Genomic DNA, 19302 nt, shown 5'->3' on the forward strand with positions numbered 1-19302 from the left:
ACTATTTATAGCAACATTAGAAGCCGTAATAGGTCAACTTGATTGGAGTCGGTATGGCATAAAGATTGGAATGAAGAACCTAAACCACTTACGATTTGCGGATGACTTGGTCCTAATTTCAGAATCTGGGAAACAACTCCAATCTATGATAGATTCCTTGAACCTAGGCAGCAAGAAAGTGGGTTTAGAAATGAACCGATCCAAAACCATGCTGATGACAAACAGTATCAAAAATACAATATCGGTGGGAAACGAGCCTATTACATATACAGACCAATACTTGTACCTAGGCAAACAAATCAGCTTCACTGGAAAAAATAACGAAAGAGAGGTCGATAGAAGAACACAACTCACATGGAACAAGTACTGGAGCTTAAAAGAAATTTTCAAAGGTAACTTCCCTATCAACATGAAAACAAAGGTCATGAACTCTTGCCTCATACCATGCCTAACATACGCCTGCCAAACGTGGAAGTTCAATACGAGTGTAAGACACAAGATAATAACATGTCAACGAGGAATGGAGCGTAGTATGTTAAATATAAAGAAAATCCAGAAAATTAGGCACACAAAAATCCGAGACACCACTAATGCCAAAGATGGACTTGTACAAGCTCTGTCTCTCAAATGGAAATGGGCCGGACATGTGGCACGTCTACAGGACCAAAGATGGACCAAAAAAGTCACAGCCTGGAAAGGTCCACTTGGAAAGAGGAGAAGAGGAAGGCCCAATGCACGATGGGAAGACGACATAATCAAAGTTGGTGGGACACACTGGCTCCAAAAAGCCAAATCAAGAGAGGACTGGACATCCTTGGAGGAGGCCTTCACCCGCAGAGGGGTTCTAACAGTTCAGTAAATCGTAGAATGTAGTTTTTTTTTTTTTTAAAGTTTTTATTTTTATTTAATTTAGTTGTATATAATTTTATTTTATCTACTAGTTTAACTGTTACATATAAAACAAATGTTACATTCCTACTGTCTAGAAATAAAAGGCTTTTTTATTTTATTTTTTATTTATTTTATTTATATATCTATTTTATAATTTAGTTTATAGTATGTTTTTAATATCATCTATCTATCTATACTAATATTATAAATACTATATATCTATACTAATCTATACTTTAATATTATAAAGCTGAAGAGTTTGTTTGTTTGTTTGTTTGAACGCGCTAATCTCAGGAACTACTGGTCCGATTTGAACAATTCTTTCAGTGTTAGATAGTCCATTTATCGAGGAAGGTTATAGGCTATATATCATCACGCTACTACCAATAGGAGCAGAGCACCAGTGAAAAATGTTACAAAAACGGGGAAATTTTTAACGCTTATGTAACGCAAGCGAAGTTGCGCGTGTCAGCTAGTTAATATTATAAAGCTGAAGAGTTTGTTTGTTTGATTGTTTGTTTGTTTGAACGCGCTAATCTCAGGAACTACTGGTCCGATTTGAAAAATTCTTTCAGTGTTAGATAGTCCATTTATCGAGGAAGGTTATAGGCTATATATCATCACGCTACTACCAATATGAACAGAATACCAGTGAAAAATGTTACAAAAACGGGGAAAATTATGATTCTCTTATGTGACGCAAGCGAAGTTGCGCGGGTCAGCTAGTATTATAATATACCTAATTGTAATAGTAACAAGCTATGTGTTATTTTATCATTATTAATATGCAGTAGATAACTGCTCATTCATGATTATTTTTCTTCGGTGAAATAGGAAACTTGCTTTTGTTTTTAGGCTGCGAATAGGAGGGGGCAAGTCATTCCAACAATATGTGGCAGAAAATTTAAAACAACCTCTGAAGGCAGCGGTCCTGTTGTACTTTGGAATAGTCAATGGATTGACTTTGGAGCGAAGACTGTGTTTGGACTGTCCTTGTCTCCAACTTAATTTATTGCATAGGTATTGGGGTTTTTGTGTTTGAACGAATAAATAAATAAAATAAAAATAAAAAAGCCTTTTATTTCTTGCAAAAAACATAACTATTTTATTAGCATAATTGTATTTGATTTGTCATTGCTTTGTGACGTCACGCTTTAACAACTATAAATATGAACGCCTAACCGCTTAACGGTCATTGGATCGCCTCGGACCGTCGCGTCGAGGCGAGCGCACGTTTTCTTCTCTCGCCGCGCCGCGCCGCGCCGCGCCGCGCCGCCCGGACTCCACTTACTCGCGCACGGTCACTGCCACGGTAACGTCTGTATTCGACGCCACCGTGTACGACGAGGCCCCCCGTGCGCGAGCCTTGTGCATCCCGGCTATCCAGGAAGGATCAAGATTATTGTCGCCGTTGGGGTCGCGGCCATTCCGACACTGTGTAGACCACCACCACCACCATGGACCCGGACCCAAATGAGGTCCGCAAGCCAGGGCCGGCTGCGGAGAGCAGCCCTACCCTGAAGACCGGCAGCTCGGGGTCTTCCCACGAAGCCCGCAGGACGCCGGAGGAGCCCACGCGCCTCATATCGCTGCGTGCAAACCCCGCGACCGTCGCGCCCCGTGCGAACCCCGCGGCCGGCCCGCGTGGCCGAGTGGCCGTGGCGCCTCGCCGCTCTTCGGAGCAGGCGCTCAATCGTCGCGGGCCGCCCTGCGCCTTCCTCGCGTACAAGTGATAGTGACACAAGTGTTAGTGCCGCGAGTGAAGTGAGTGCAGTGCGTGCTCATGACACGGGTGACGACGTCCCGCGTGATGACGCGAGGAAGTCCCCCGCCGCCCCCGACTCAGAGATGTCGCCTGCTCGACGACGTCTCTGGACTCCGCCGCCTCCGGAAACCCAGGTAGGTGCCGCTGGCGTCCGCAACGAGCTCTCTCCCCGCCGAGACCGGCAGCTGCCGGAGTTCCTCAGGGCAGCTGCCTTTCGCCTGCGTTGCACGCCACGTACACGGACGACATACCGACCCCGGATGGGGTCCACGTCGCGCTGTACGCGGATGACGCGGCGTACGTGACAACGTCGCTAAATCCGTACCACGCCGCCGTCAAGTTGCAGCGCGCCCTCGACCTCATCCCCACCTGGCTGTCGCAGTGGCGACTGTCCGTGAACGTGGGAAAGACGCAGGCAGTGTCGTTCTCGCGGAGGCTGATCGAGCCCCAACCGCTGCAACTCCTCGACCAGACTATAGACTGGGCCACCAAGGCCAAGTACCTGGGCGTCACAATCGACCGCCGCCTCTCTATGACGCCGCACGCCGAAAACGTGGTTGCGCAGGTCCACGCGGCCCGCGCCATACTTCGTCCAGTGCGCTCCTCACACCTCCCCACGAGAGTGAAGCTGGGTGTGTATAAAACATACATAAGCACCCGGCTCACCGACGACTACGTGCGCCGCCTCGCCGCCTCTATGCGTGCCGACGCGTCCGACCTGGCTCACATCCAGGACATAGCGCCATGGCACGCGCGGCCACCCGACTGCAAGAGGCAGGCGGAGGACGTCACTCCGCGACCAGAGGCCGGCGGCCGAACCTCAGATGCGGCCCAGGTGGCCCGCACCCCGGACAACACATCGCCCGCTGCTTCCGCTGCGCCGCACTCACGACCGAGTGCGTCGCACGCAGCGGAACTACCATCACCCGCTTGCTGCGCTCCCGTCAGGTCGAGCGCGGCAATCCCACCGGACTTACTCGCCGTGCACCGAGCTCCCGCCACCTACCCTGGCGGTCGAGCCCGGTGCAACACCAATAACATCACCACTCACCCTGAAGACGCGCCGCGCTCCCACTAGGTCCACACAACATGACCTGCGCTGGGCCCCTCCGCCGCCAAGGCGGCAGGCCCGGCGCCCACGCTGCGCGATGCAGCAGTCACGCCCCGCCGCAGTTGCCCCTTGCCCCCTGCTTGCGAAGACGACCGCATATAACTTGCGATATGCGCCTCGTTCGCAGGAGACGGGGGCTCACTCACACCGGGGCAATCTCTCGCCCCGCTTCCCGCTAAAAAAAATAACACACCACCGCCTCTGCCCTAAACGCAGGGAGTAAGGATCGATTAAAGCCTCCCCCTGGATGGCGCCTCCTCGCTGGGCCTCCTATGGGGCAACCATAGGTCTCACCCGACGCGGGGGCGACCGCCGGGAGGAGTGAAGCTCGATCCACCCAACCCTGCGACCAGGGCCGAAGGCAATTATTACCACAAGGGGAAGTCCCCCCATACACAAACACCCGCCCCTTAGTCTAGGGGCGGCGAACAAAATACCCCAACAAGGGTCCCACGTGACATTAACGGTTGATTGTTTGGTTCAGTTGTATTTTTAAGTTAAATTATTTTAGTTGCGATAATACTTAATTTTAGTGGTTAATGTTCATTTGGTTAGAGGTTATTGTTATTTAAGCGTTCGTTATTCAATTCGTCGGTAATTGTCATCTTTTTTTTAAATAACTAATATCGATTCTCCTAAAATCAGAAGTGGGATACGTCTAACGTACCACATTTGTGTTGTTCAAACAATCAACCGTTAAATAATTATTATGCCGCGTACACGAGTATCTCGTTCACGTACGCGCAGTCGTTCGAGTGGGACGCGTTCTCATGTAAAAGTAAGGTCTCGCAGTAGGTCAATTCGGGATAAACAGGGCCGCTATAAATCATCACGGTCGATTGCCGACGCCGGTCTCATAGCGAGTCAAGTGCACAGGGATCATGTCGTTCGCGTTCTCGATCAGTGCAGCGATCTCGTAGCCGTCGAAGTGAGCATCGTGATCGCAGCAATAAGCGTGAACCGCGCCGGGACGCCGAACGATCTCCACGGTCGGATAGGTGTCGATCACGTAAGTGCGAGCGGGTATCACGGAAAGGTACTATACAGTCACAATGTTTAAACCGTGCGTCAAGCATTCACCGACGCATTACTCTCCATAGTTGGAACTAAAAGGCAAGGATACTACATTTCTAATTTTGACCCATCTGTACAGGATTTTGAGATGTGGTGCAATGAGGTTGAGCAAGCGAAGCGACTTAATAATTGGGGTGATTCAGAGTGCTTATCACGGGTTGCAAATTGCTTAAAGGGTGACGCAAAAATTTGGCTCAATGAATGGACGACTAATGATCGACCATGGTCCAATTTCACTAAAGATTTTGAATCGTTGTGTCCACGTCGTCTTGATTATGCGAATATACTCTTTGAGGTTATGAGCACGAACTCTGATAAGTTCTCTACTTAGGCCGAATACGCTCGAAGATCTTTGTTACGTTTACGCATAATAAAGGCAATCGCTGATGACCTTATGGTACAAATTGTACTTCGTGGTATAAACAATCCTCAGGTTAAGGCCGCTGCTGTTAATGCCAACCTAACCGTTGATAATTAAGAATCGTTTTTGGCCATTTATGTTAAACCTAAGTCATCCACTAAAAAAGAGACTCATAAACACAGCTCTAGTCACCTTTCTAATAAGAACCGAACGGTTAAGTGTCATGGTTGTGGTAAAACAGGTCACATGCGTTTGCAATGCTCAAATAGAGTAGGTAATGATAAACCGAAACATAAAGCTAATGATGGTGAATCGACACCTTCCTGTACATTTTATAAGAAAGTAGGTCATACGGAAAATGTTTTCTTTGCCAAATCCCGTGCGCTTACACAGAATAATAATCGTAAGAGCGTTAACTTGTGTAAACAGATAAATAATAATCAGAAAGTAGGGGATATTAGTACAGGGGTAATACAGGGTATACCTGTAGATGTTTTAATAGATAGTGGGGCGCTAAATATTTCCTTGATGTCGTCAGATGTTGTCAAACGTTTTAGCTGTTTACCAACTAATTGTATGTTAAAGGGAATTGGTAAAGAACCAATTATAGTTCATGAATATGTTACCCTTGTTGTGGAATTCTGTAACATTGCTCTCGAGATGGATTTTGTTGTTCCCTCTACATGTATGAGTACTCACTCGATTATTATAGGTACGGATGTCCTAGATAGGGATGGTATTACTTATGTTAGATCGAGGGACGGTCAGTATTTAATGCATTCTAATGATTCTACTTCTGTAAACACTATTGGGACTGAGAACACAAGCATAAATACGCCTCTTCAAGATTCCGATCTTAAGTCATTAATGGCTGTCATTAATGAATTTTCATCATTCCTGATAACCGATACTGCTCCTTCTACTGTGAAAACTGGTTAAATGCATATAAAATTATCTAGTAAAGTTCCCATTGCATATCATCCATACCGATTGTCTCATCAAGAGAAATTAAAAGTCCGCGAAATGATAAAAGAGCTGTTAGACAAAAACATTATAAAGGAATCAACTTCTGCATATGCGAGCTCTATCATCCTTGTTAAAAAGAAGGATGTCACAGATCGTATGTGTGTAGATTTTCGCGCCTTAAATAGAATTACCATAAAAGACCGATATCCTCTCCCACTTATCGAGGATCATATAGATCGGCTTGGGGGGTCCAAATTCTTCAGTTGTCTCGATATGGCTTCCGGATTCTCTCAAATTCCTATTAGTAATGATTCCACCCATTTAACTGGATTCGTGACACCCGAAGGACATTATGAGTTTCTCAAAATGCCATTTGGACTTTGCAATTTACCAACGGTCTACCAAAGAATTATAAATGAGACCCTTCGAAGATTTATTCACGCGGGAAGTGTACTTGTTTATATAGACGACGTACTTTTAATGAGTAACACAATCTCCGAAGGCGTTAGTTTACTCCGTGAGGTATTACAGACACTTTCTGAAGCAGGTTTTTAATAAATCTTCGGAAGTGCTCATTCTTGACAACAGAAATCGAATATTTAGGCCGAATTATAAGTCATGGTCCTTGCCTTGGTTAATACTCCCAAACCACAAACTGTTAGACAGGCTAGGTAGTTCTTAGGACTGGCTGGTTATTTACGTCGCTACAGAAAAAACTATGCAACGGAAACGGCCAATATTTCTAAACTGATTAAAAAGAACGTCAAGTTCGAATAGGGTGAAAAACAAGAGCGGGTTCGTCAATATATAATTGATCGGCTTACTAATGAGCCTATACTAGCCATTTTCGGTCCTCAGTTAGCTACTGAATTGCATACAGATGGAAGTAGCGCGGGGTACGGGGCGGTGTTGATGCAAACACATGGTGATGGCAACAAACGTGTGGTTGGTTACTTTAGCAAGGTCACCCTGGGAGCGGAAAGTCGATACCACTCCTATGAATTGGAAACTTTGGCGGTTGTCAAAGCGTTGCAGCATTACCGACATTATCTCAAACGAAGTTGCGCGGGTCAGCTAGTTTCCTAATATCAAGCCCGACGAAAATTCCTTCTTTTATCTTAGCTTCTGTTAAGATGGAAAAACTGAATGCAGGTATTTGAAGCCTTCCCCTCTTTATTTAAAAAATAAATTTCCCGCAAATATGCATAACAGAAACAATAGGCATGTTCACTAATTTTAGAAATAGCTTTTAATTTATAAATAGAGCTTAAATAAACACGAAAAAAATATTTTCAGAAAAAAATATTTCTAACTTCAATAAAAAATCTATTTAAAAATTATTTTTCTCAAATTGCCGCCGAAACGCGCCCACGTCCCCTGTCACGTGATAAATATCTACGTCACAGGGCGATAAACAAAGCTCGCGTTCTATGACAGTTCACTGTTTGTTACTGAAATATTGTTGATACAAACTGTAATAGTGACCTCGTTTTACAAAACATGTGCCGTGCCAATGTGCAAGAGTACGTCAATAACAACACCACAGAAACTTTTCATATACGTTCCAAAAATGTGCTAATAAGAAGAAAGTGGTTATCACTTGATAGCTAGAAGACACCCAGTATCATTATCAGCGACAAGTACCAGTCATTTTTGTGATGATCAGATACATACAAATCTATTTTTTTAGGTTATTTACATGGTTACAATAAAGTGTCAAATGTTTACCAGTTGTATTTTGTTTACTTGGCTAATCTAAATAACCTATTGATTCATTTATATCTAATTCCAGCTTCCAAAAGACATCGAAAATTATGTACAATATACTACAATGGGTGTAGTATCCCGCATAAGAATGAGACCCGGTTGTTTACCTTCAAAGTTTGCTTGCCAACCAAATAGAGCCAACATTTCTACTGATGTCTGTCGCCCAGCCGTTGCAAAAAGGCAAAGACTCTCATTGATAAGGGAATGTGAAGAAGAGATAAGAGCAGCACAGCCTGCTCAAGCTCAACCAATAGAAAATTTTAATATTGAAGTTCTAAATCAAGACAAAGGTTGGTACTAATTCATTATCTCTATCTCTCTTGATACTATATCAATATAAAAGTATATGTTCATCAAACTTTGTACATATGAATGTTCTTTAAAACTTATTATGCATCTCAATGTTTTAGTTCTTCTATTTACCTGTTTTTTTATTATCAACAAAAGGTTTTTTTATTACGTACTGTTTTTTATTATGTAAAAATAAAGCAAGTTCACTATAAAAAGAATTTTCTTTTTCAGATCCAGTCCAAGATCAACTACAAAATACAACAAAATTTGATAAAGCAGTCCAGATATGCATAAGAGCTAAATATCGAAGTAAAACTACTCAAACTGACACAAAATTAAGTACTAAGAAAACCTCTCCTATAAAGGCTTTTAGCACATCTGTGTCTACTTCTCCATTTAAAATTAAACAGTTAAGGCCATTTATAAAACCACACCAGTTTTGCTCTAAACCAAAAGTAACATGCAACTCAAGTAATGATGATAAATCTGATAGTGATGTGTCATCTGTATACACACCACCTGTAGCACCTATGACAAAATCTTCTTCAGACACAAGTGTTTTAAATGAACCAGATTATAAAAAAGAACATTACCGAAAATCTATGTTAGAATAAACTGTAGAGAGAATAAAAAACAGAACACTGTTCTATATTGGTGTACCAAAAGATTGTTATGATTTAATTAAAATTATGCATGAGCATACGGGTATTCCTGAATACCAAATATTGTTGTGTTTAAGAAAAAATAATTTGGACACAAAGTTTTCTGAACTTGAGTTTGGAATAAACAGAACATACATATGTTTCAAAAATAGTATCTGAAAATATACCTAAAATTGCAGAAATCATGAGGCCTTTTATGGTTAAATTAGACAAGACTTCTATCAAAAGATGCTTGCCAATAGCCTTTAGAAAAAACTATTATAATGTAACATGCATTATAGATTGCCTAGAAATTGAAATTCAAAAGCCTGGTAAAGCCGTGAATCAATCTCTAACTTGGTCCGAATATAAAAAAGCCAGCACCATAAAATACCTAGTTTCTAGTACACCCAATGGACTAGTGAATTATATTTCACAAGGGTGTGGAGGTAGAATAAGTGATGTATGTCTGGTAGAAACTTGTGATTGCCTTAAATGTTTACCTAGTGGGTCTCTACACACAAACCAAATCGAGACAGATATGGTACACCGATGGCTCCAAAATGCAGAACGGCACAGGAGCAGGCGTCCACTCGGAGGACTGCAGCATAAGCACTAGCCTAGGCAGATATGCTTCAGTCTTCCAAGCAGAAGTACACGCATGCACCCAAGAGATTATAAAACGAGATACAAAAAATCGCGACATTTATATACTCAGCGACAGTCAAGCAGCTATTAAAGCTCTTTGCCGTTTTAAGGTCAATTCGGGACTTGTACTGAATTGCATAAAGAACCTGAACAAGGTAGGTCGTACAAACAACGTTAGGCTAGTTTGGGTACCAGGTCATTTGCACGGAAAGGATCAGAATCACTCCCAATAGGTCCAGAACCTATAATTGGACTACCTGATGCGACAGTCAAACTGGCCATAACCAACTTCACCAGGGACCAGCATCTGAAAGAATGGAAAGCCATATCTGGACTAACCCATTCGAAACTGTTCATAAACAACGTCAACAAAAGCTGGAGTAATAACCTAATAAACCCCAGCAAAGACAGCATCAAGAAAATACTTGGTGCTTTCACAGGACACTACGGCACGAACTACATGTTAAATAAAATAGGAGCCATAGATGACCCTAAATGCAGGCACTGCAATGAAGAAGCAGAAACCATGAAACACATACTGTGCGAGTGTGATGCTTTAGGAAGGAAAAGAATGGATCTTCTAGGATGCGGTTACCCTAAACCAGAAGACTACAGGCTGCTTCCGGTGGGGTGCATAGCAAAACTGATAAGTTTTGCCCTGCCCCCAACGTCTAGAGTAGCAAAGGAGGGGGTGACACAAAGGATCAGGAATGGTCGAAGTGTCAGCCATGTATTAACTGGCACCCCCAACCCTAAGATAAGATAGTGGGTCACATGTAATGGCTGACAGAGGCTTTAAGCATATAGAACCACTATTATTTGCGATTGGTTGTAAGCTAACAAGGTCACCCAGTGTAGTGTTCGGTAATAAATTATCTAAGGAGGAAGTGAAAGAAACAAAAAAAATTGCAAGTCTAAGGATCCACATAGAGAGAGTCATTAGACGCATAAGGGAGTTTTCATTCCTGAAGTCCCATGCTTGTGTAAACAATAATCTTTTAGGAAAACTTGACGATATTATAGTTATAGCATGTGGCTTTATAAATTTGCAAAACTCATTAATTAATAAGTAACTAGATAGGTACTACTGAGATATTGCACAACTAGTTGTACACCCGTGGTTTCACCCATGTAAACTACAACCCATGGCAGTGGTATAAAAAGTAGCCTATGTTACTCGTGGATGCTACTAGCCTATGTAAGCTTTCGAATGGTGTAAGATTTTTTAAAATAGATCCAGTAGTTTTTGAGCCTATTCATTACAAACAAAGTTACCCTCTTTATAATATTAATGTAGATGTAAACTGGAAATGAAAGACTAGAATACCAATCATAAGTATTTTTATTTACTTACATAGTGATTAATAAGTAACTAGATACTAAGGTATTGAACAATGTAAACTGGAAATAAAAGACTAAAATACCAATCATTAGTATTTTCATTTACTTGCATATTTTACACAAGTGCCTACTATGTTTCTGTTGTTTTATATAGTAACGGGTAGATATTTGTCTTCCAAAATAATAATAGAGACTGCAATAAAGTCTCAACATACTCTTCATTATAATCTACTGATATTATATTAACTTTGTTATTACTTTGATAGTTTATATCTGCATTGCAAAAGAAACACTTTTTATATCCACAAACATACATTTGGATTTGCATCTGGTCATAACACTTTGATGAGGGTTTCCTATTCTGAATATAATTTTTTATAGAGTTCTCATTGAAAGGACATTTTATTTCTATCAGGAATTGCTCACCTATACCATCAGGAGAATCAGCAATCATAGGAAATTGTTGGCTAATAAAAAGCCCACATCTTCGTATCTTTTTTTTAAATATTTTTACAACAGTTCCTCGTACTTTATTTTCTAAAATCCTGCCACGCTTAATAGCTGGAGTCTCAGGAATGGTACCACTCATTATCAAAGATTAATGCACCATCCCTTGCCTTGCATTTCTTAACTTTATAGGCTTTTGAAGCAGTTATTCTTCCAAACCTTAACTCATGCCATAAGCTGCCGCAGGACTGGTCTCTTGTAACTTCTTCAATTTTTTCTAATAATGCTGGAGTAAATAAACCCAATACTTTCTTAATAAAGTCCTCACTACATTTTTCCTTATATTTCTGCACTAAATGGTACAAAGAAAGACCTTCCATCTCATTAATGGTATTTAGTACATATTTTAACAGCTCGCAGTTGCTATTGCCTTTAGCTGTTAGTTGTTCCACAAAATTTTCAACAACATGGTGATCCGATGAGGTTGAGGCATGGCCCTTTGCTAATTCGGCTGCTGTTATGTACTTTAAAGTTGTTCCCACTTTGGATAACGTAGATTTTTTCCAGTAGCATGCTACCTCTGTACATGACGGTTCTTCGCTTCTTCTATGAAGCCACATCAAAAATGCCACGCCATGTTTACAACCACCTGCTGACGCAGCACAGTCGTGGCATTGTGTACTCTTAACTATACTGTTTTTTCATCCACAACGACAGTCACTGTGTAGGGTTTGGCACGAACTTTGTGCTCTGGACACACACGACACTTCACAGTACAAATATTAGATTCTCTCTTTAGTTGTACGTATCCTACGGCATCATTGCCACAAGATTCTCTTGATGATCTGGAATAGAGGAAATAGCTTAGGTTAAACTACTGTAACTTTGTTACAACATAGACAAGGTACATAACCTTACTTATAATATTTCTTTGTTAAATATGAGAATTCGTTCCATATGTTATAAATTTGTATGTAATTCGGATAAGGTGTATTTTGAATGATAAATAATGTAAATCAGCATACAATTTAATACTTACAAAGATATTTTCACGTTTCTGAGCTCCGATGCACAAAAGTCTTTGTTTGTTGCAAAGAAATTTGCTACCATCAAAGAATCTACCTTCGGTAAATTACTGCTATTTGCTTTGATGAAACCACTCTCCATTATACGAACAAAATATGAGGTTTTATAGTCGTACTATTCAATAGACTGATAGGTGTTCGCACTCGGGTGATCACCGATAAAAATTAAAGCATTTTAAATTATTTTTATTTAATTATTTTTTAATAATTAGGTTCTTGAGTGAGGGCGCTGCAGGGCCACTGTCAACGTCAGCTCTGTGTCTATATTGCTAAATTAAATACATAAACAACAAATTGAAGTGAAATAAACAGTAATAAATGAACATAAGTGGTCTAAGTGCACACACAAAGTGAGATAACTCCAAAAACTGACTTAAAAAGTGTTAAAAGCAGTGATAAATACATCCATAACAAAGTGACTTTTTCTGCTAAACAGTGAAACCACAGTGCTAAAAGACGGTTGTATTTCAACGTACACATCGTGCCAGTGACGAGAGAAGAATGGAGTCAAGGTCTCTACACACAAACCAAATCGAGACAGATATGGTACACCGATGGCTCCAAAATGCAGAACGGCACAGGAGCAGGCGTCCACTCGGAGGACTGCAGCATAAGCACTAGCCTAGGCAGATATGCTTCAGTCTTCCAAGCAGAAGTACACGCATGCACCCAAGAGATTATAAAACGAGATACAAAAAATCGCGACATTTATATACTCAGCGACAGTCAAGCAGCTATTAAAGCTCTTTGCTGTTTTAAGGTCAATTCGGGACTTGTACTGAATTGCATAAAGAACCTGAACAAGGTAGGTCGTACAAACAACGTTAGGCTAGTTTGGGTACCAGGCCATTTGCACGGAAAGGATCAGAATCACTCCCAATAGGTCCAGAACCTATAATTGGACTACCTGATGCGACAGTCAAACTGGCCATAACCAACTTCACCAGGGACCAGCATCTGAAAGAATGGAAAGCCATATCTGGACTAACCCATTCGAAACTGTTCATAAACAACGTCAACAAAAGCTGGAGTAATAACCTAATAAACCTCAGCAAAGACAGCATCAAGAAAATACTTGGTGCTTTCACAGGACACTACGGCACGAACTACATGTTAAATAAAATAGGAGCCATAGATGACCCTAAATGCAGGCACTGCAATGAAGAAGCAGAAACCATGAAACACATACTGTGCGAGTGTGATGCTTTAGGAAGGAAAAGAATGGATCTTCTAGGATGCGGTTACCCTAAACCAGAAGACTACAGGCTGCTTCCGGTGGGGTGCATAGCAAAACTGATAAGTTTTGCCCTGCCCCCCAACGTCTAGAGTAGCAAAGGAGGGGGTGACACAAAGGAAGGAATGGTCGAAATGTCAGCCAGGCATTAACTGGCACCCCCACCCCTAAGATAAGATAAGATAAGATACGAACAATATCAACAGCTTGCTTGAGGAAAAATTCACAGTGCTGGAACACAAACATGAAAGACTAAAAGAAATAGTAGAAAACCAAGAAAAAAAGGCTATACTTCCTAGAAAAGCAAGAAAGAAAAAGAAATCTGGTATTTTTCGGGCTCGAAGAAACAGAAACGTCATATGCTAGTCTAGAGAAGGTCATTATTGGATGGGCAGAGAAATACCTTTTCCTAAAACTGTCTTATAGCGACATACAGGAAATAAAAAGAATTGGAAAGAAATCGGATAGAACACGCCCAGTTGTAGTGACTTTTTCAACATTAGGCACAAAAATAAGAATAATAAAAAATAAAAAGGCTCTTCAAAATACCCCCTACTATTTCAAGGAAGACTATCCGAAACAAGTCCTAGAAAAAAGGAGAGAACTGCAGGACCAAGTGAGGTTGGAAAAAGAAAGGGGAAATATAGTACAAATAAAATATGATAAACTAGTCATAATAAAACCGAATAACAAAAAACGACTCCACACCTCACCGACAAACGACTCCCTTACACAGAATAGCACTAACACACATGTCAACAAGAAAAACAAAACAATGAAAAACTATACCTCAGTTCAAAGATCCAACAGTATCTCTGAAGGCGTTTCGAAACCAAATATGATAAACTTCTTGGTTAGTAGGAAAGACAGCACATCACCAAGGAAAAACATACAAAACAGTGGGGAAAACTTATAACAATCCAGGCCCTCCTCCTTCTGCACAAAATACAACTACGATGATAACCAAACAACAAACAACAGACATCTCCCAACTCGGCTGGTCACCGTGGGAGATTATGACCAAAACCCTCCAATTCGTCAAAAACAAAGAAACAATAACTTGAAAATTGCGACGTACAACGTCAGAACACTCTCAAACACTGAAAAATACATTGAACTAATGAATGCTATACGAAATAACGAAACTTAAACATAGACATACTTGGCCTAGCGGAAGTTCGAAGAATGGGAAATAAAATTGAAGAATATAGCAATCACATCTTGTGTTTTTTTTATGTTGTCCCCACGAAGGTAAAACCGCCCCGTGAGGGAGTTTATTGCGATGAACGCTAACAAACAATTCTGCTATTTGATACAGCATCTTAATCCTAAAGTTAATACAATTTGAATCTTGTTAGTACTTATGTTAAAACATTTTGGAGATAGTTATAGTTAGTTACATAGGTGAGTATTTCTTAATAGTTTAAGTGTTGTGCGTGTAATGTGTATATGTGTGTGTCTGTGTATATGTGTATGTGAGTGTTTATGTGTTGTTGAAGGATTTTAAGTTATTAATAATTCGGGTGATGTGTGTCATGAAGGAGTTGGTGGTGGGTTTATGTTTGAGGACTTCGGAGAGGTCGTAGGGTTCAATATTGTATGTGTGGGAAAGTTGTTCGTGAGTGTATCTAGTGTGGAGGAATTTGGGGCATGTGGTAAGTAAGTGTTGTATGCTTTGTTGTGTTGAGTTGTTACAAGGGCAGAGGTCGTTGTCTACTATTTTGAATCTGTGGAGGTATTCCTTATGATACCCGTGTCCTGTAAGTATTTGTGTGAGTGCGAAGTTGTGTCCTATGTGTGTGATTATGTTTTGGATGTGTGATAGTGTTGGGCACCATGCTTTAAGGGCAGGTCCCTTGGTGTTGTGTGTATACAGGCTTTCGGTCTGGCTGTGTGAGTGTTCCTTGGCGAGTCTACGTGTGTGTCAGAGTGGGAAGTGGAGAAATGCAGGTGTGGTGTGTTTATTTGCGGCTTCTTTCGCCGCAATGTCAGCCAGTTCATTGCCTAGAATGTCCCCGTGGGCCTTGACCCAGACAAGGCTGATGTTGATGTGTGTTTGGCTGAGAAATGTTTGTATGTGATTGGTGAGTGTGTGCGTGCTGGCTGTGTTACGAATGTCATCTAAGGCGGACCTGGAGTCTGACATTATGGCTGCGGTGTAAACGTGGTTGTCAGCCAACCATTGGCAGGCTTTAGAGAGGGCCAAAAGCTCAGCCTGGAACACTGAGCAGGTGGGGTGCAGCGAGTGTTTTTTGGTGATGGTGCAGTTTGTTGGTGTTTGGATTATGACGGCAGCGCCGACCCGGTTGTCATGTTTGCTGCCGTCTGTGTAAATGTGGTGAGAGTGTGTGTGTGATAGCGATAGTAGGGTAGTGTTATGTTCTTCCTGGTTGTCAACTGTGTGGTACGCGTGTGAGATTCTGTGTGCTGGGTGAATGAGTTGAGAGGAGTGAGTGGGTGTGTCCATAGTGATGTCAGTGGGTAAGAATGGGCTGATGTATGTGATGCGTGTGAGTTCTATTGTAGCGGTCTCTTGTGCTTTTAGGTGGAGTGGTGTAAGGCCTGCAAGTGTGATAGCATCAATTGTGTTTAGTGTGCGGAAGCCACGTGTAATTTTAAGGGCGAAACCTCTTTGTAGAGCCAATAGTTTTTTGGTCACCATTTTGTATTTGAGGGTGTTTTGCCAGATGCAGGCAGCGTAACATACTATCGGCTCAATGACCCGTTTGTAGAGTGTGCTGATGTTTTCTGAGTGAATACCCCAAGTGGGTCGAATGAATTGTGAGAGTTTGTTGTGTATTTTTTGTGCTTTGGTGATGATGTGAGTGATGTGTTGTGTGAATTTGAGTTTGTTGTCAATTATTACTCCTAAGAGTTTGAGTTTGTCCATGTGTATGTTGATGTGCCGTGATTTGTGAGTGAATGTTGTGGCTTCCGTTTTCTGAGGTCCGAACGTCAGTTTGACGGAGTTCCCCCAATTGGAGATGTGATTGAGTGCAGTGTTGATGTTATTCTGTAGAGTAGAGAGGTTTTTTTGTGTAGCGAGGAGAGTGACATCGTCTGCATAGGTCTGAAGATGGATTCCTTCAGGTAGTGCGGAGTTTAATAAATCATTTGTTAGGAGGTTCCACAATGTAGGGCCGCATACTGAACCTTGGATGCATCCTCGGGTGAGGTGTTTGGTGGCGGTGATATTTGCGTAGTGTGTGGTTACCCATCTGTCTGTGTGATAGTGTTGCAGAATATTAAATATGTTGCGTGGGCGTGTCTTTGAGTCGTGTGAGAATTGCCGGCCACCAAGCGTTGTCGAAGGCGGCCTTGATGTCCAAGGACACCATGACAACATGGTCACCGTCGGCTTTGTGTTTTTGTATGCGTGTGATTAGGTTGTGCAGTGCGTGTATTGTGGAGGTCTGTGTTTTGAAACCATATTGGTGTGGATTGGATGCGTGTGTAATGATGAGGTGGTGTGTGAGTCTCTGTGTGATGAGTTTTTCTAGTATTTTGGCGAAGATGGGGAGGAGACCTATGGGTCTGAAGGATTAATTACATTTGTTGACAAATATGATATACTCGCTGAGGAACAGTTCGGATTTCGGAAAGGTAAGTCAACGACTCTCGCCACTTTTAATTTAGTTAAAACAGTTGTGAACAACATTAACTCGAAACTGTCAACTTGTGTTCTTTTTTTAGACTTGAGTAAGGCTTTTGATCACATAAGTCATACAATATTACTATCAAAATTAGAAAATTATGGAATTCGAGGGGTAGCTTTAAAATGGTTTGAATCATATTTACAAGATAGAAGGCAAATTACTAGAGTCACTAAATTTAATAATAAAACAAACACCCTCGAAAACTTTGATTCTAACCATAGAATCAATCATTCAGGGGTTCCACAAGGAAGCATCCTGGGACCGTTGCTATTCTTACTGTATATAAACGACCTTCCCAAAGCCGTAGCTCAACACGACTGTGTCTTGTTTGCAGATGATACCTCAATAATTATAACTGTAAAAGATGAAGAAACATATGAAACAATTGTAAATAATACATTAAAAAACATAATAACATGGTTGGATTTAAATAATTTCCAAATGAATATAGGAAAAACTAACATTATTAACTTTAAAACACAAAGAAGTAATTACAAAGAACTAAATATAACATACAATAGCCAAAATATAAATCAATTACAAAGTACCTCATTCTTAGGTATTATTATTGACCAACACTTAAAATGGTGTGAACATATTGACAACATCAGTAAAAAAATAAACAAATAATAATAATAATAATAAAATCTCTTTATTGTACACAATGTACCAGGAAAATATTAAAATAAATAAATAAAAGCAATATAAACTTAAACTAAATACAATTTCAATGCACAATCGGCGGCCTTATCGCACAAGACAATCTCTTACAGGCAACCATAGGATGGAAAGAGATGTTTAGATAAAAAGAGGTAGTACTGCGTACATGTCACATTAATCTACATCATGTATAAATACAAAGCCACATACATAAATCATATATAAAATATATATAAATAAGCAAATATATAATATATAATTATATTCAAACAGAGATAGCAAGAGGAGTTTATTAAGACAGTCATGGGAAAGTAAATAACTTAGAGTAGTGAAAGCTGAGAGGTATTCAAGAAATAGTGTTTTGCATTGACAAGTAGTGTTCCTTCACCCGATTTTTAAAAATTGGCAGGCTCTGTACTCGCCTAATGGATAGCGGCAGCGCATTCTACAACCGCACAGCTTGCACAGTAAATGACTTGTCTAAGAATTTAGTGGAATGCACAGGCATCTTAAGTCTTAAATTCTCCGATGATCGTAAAAACCTTGAATGCGTGTCATGTAGGAAAACAAAACGTTGTTTGAGATAGAAGGGAGTCGAGGGATTAAACAAGATATTGTAAAGAAGGTAGAGAATGTGAGCATTCCGGCGTGAACGTATTGGTAACCACTTGAGCTTGTTTCGATACTCTGAGACGTGGTCATATTTGCGTAATCCAAATATGAACCTGATAAAGAAATTTTGAAGGCGCTCAAGCTTATTAAGTTGGTCCTCGGTTGGATCGGGATAGCTGACATCGGCATAATCAAGGATGGGGAAGAGAAGGGATTGTACAAGCGCGATTTTAGTGTTGATGGGGAGAAAATTGCGTAGCCTGCGCAAGGACCCCGCCGAACCAAATATTTTACGGCTGAGTTCCTGGAGTTGAGGACTCCAGGACAAGCTCTTGTCAAAACATAAACCCAGATTTTTAATTCGGTCACTAAAAGGGATGGTTGTGCCATCAAAGATTACAGTGGGTACAACTGTCCAATCCACTCTTGAGAGCATCCTGGGGCTACCGATGACAATGGCTTGTGTTTTTTGAGGATTGACATTAAGACCATACGACTTACTCCATTCACAAATACGAACCACTATTCAACACATTCACTATTTATCGTTTCCACAGCTTCCGTCAACCTATCCGCGGGAGCAGAAGAATAAATTTGTAGATCATCTGCATAGAGGTGGTAGGAAGAAGTGATGCGATTGGATATAGTATTGATAAAAACTGCGAAAAGTAAGGGAGATAAAACGCCGCCCTGCGGTACGCCAGCGGATACACTGCACCAATCCGAGACATTGTTTTCGATGTTAATACGTT

General features: G+C 41.1%; 1 protein-coding gene and 2 pseudogenes across 1 annotated transcript; 2 read left to right on the forward strand and 1 right to left on the reverse strand.

Moving 5' to 3' along the window:
* Positions 1–7301: 7301 nt before the first annotated feature.
* On the forward strand, positions 7302–10588 carry LOC142985950 (uncharacterized; annotated as a pseudogene).
* Positions 10589–11659: 1071 nt separating this feature from the next.
* Positions 11660–14538, forward strand: LOC142985951 (uncharacterized; annotated as a pseudogene).
* Positions 14539–15546: 1008 nt separating this feature from the next.
* Positions 15547–16284, reverse strand: LOC142985952 (uncharacterized). The gene has a single exon (XM_076134188.1). The coding sequence runs from the start codon at positions 16282–16284 to the stop codon at positions 15547–15549; it is 738 nt and encodes a 245-aa protein (XP_075990303.1).
* Positions 16285–19302: the final 3018 nt, after the last annotated feature.

This window comes from Anticarsia gemmatalis, chromosome W (assembly GCF_050436995.1).
Source record: "Anticarsia gemmatalis isolate Benzon Research Colony breed Stoneville strain chromosome W, ilAntGemm2 primary, whole genome shotgun sequence".
Taxonomy (NCBI): domain Eukaryota; kingdom Metazoa; phylum Arthropoda; class Insecta; order Lepidoptera; family Erebidae; genus Anticarsia; species Anticarsia gemmatalis.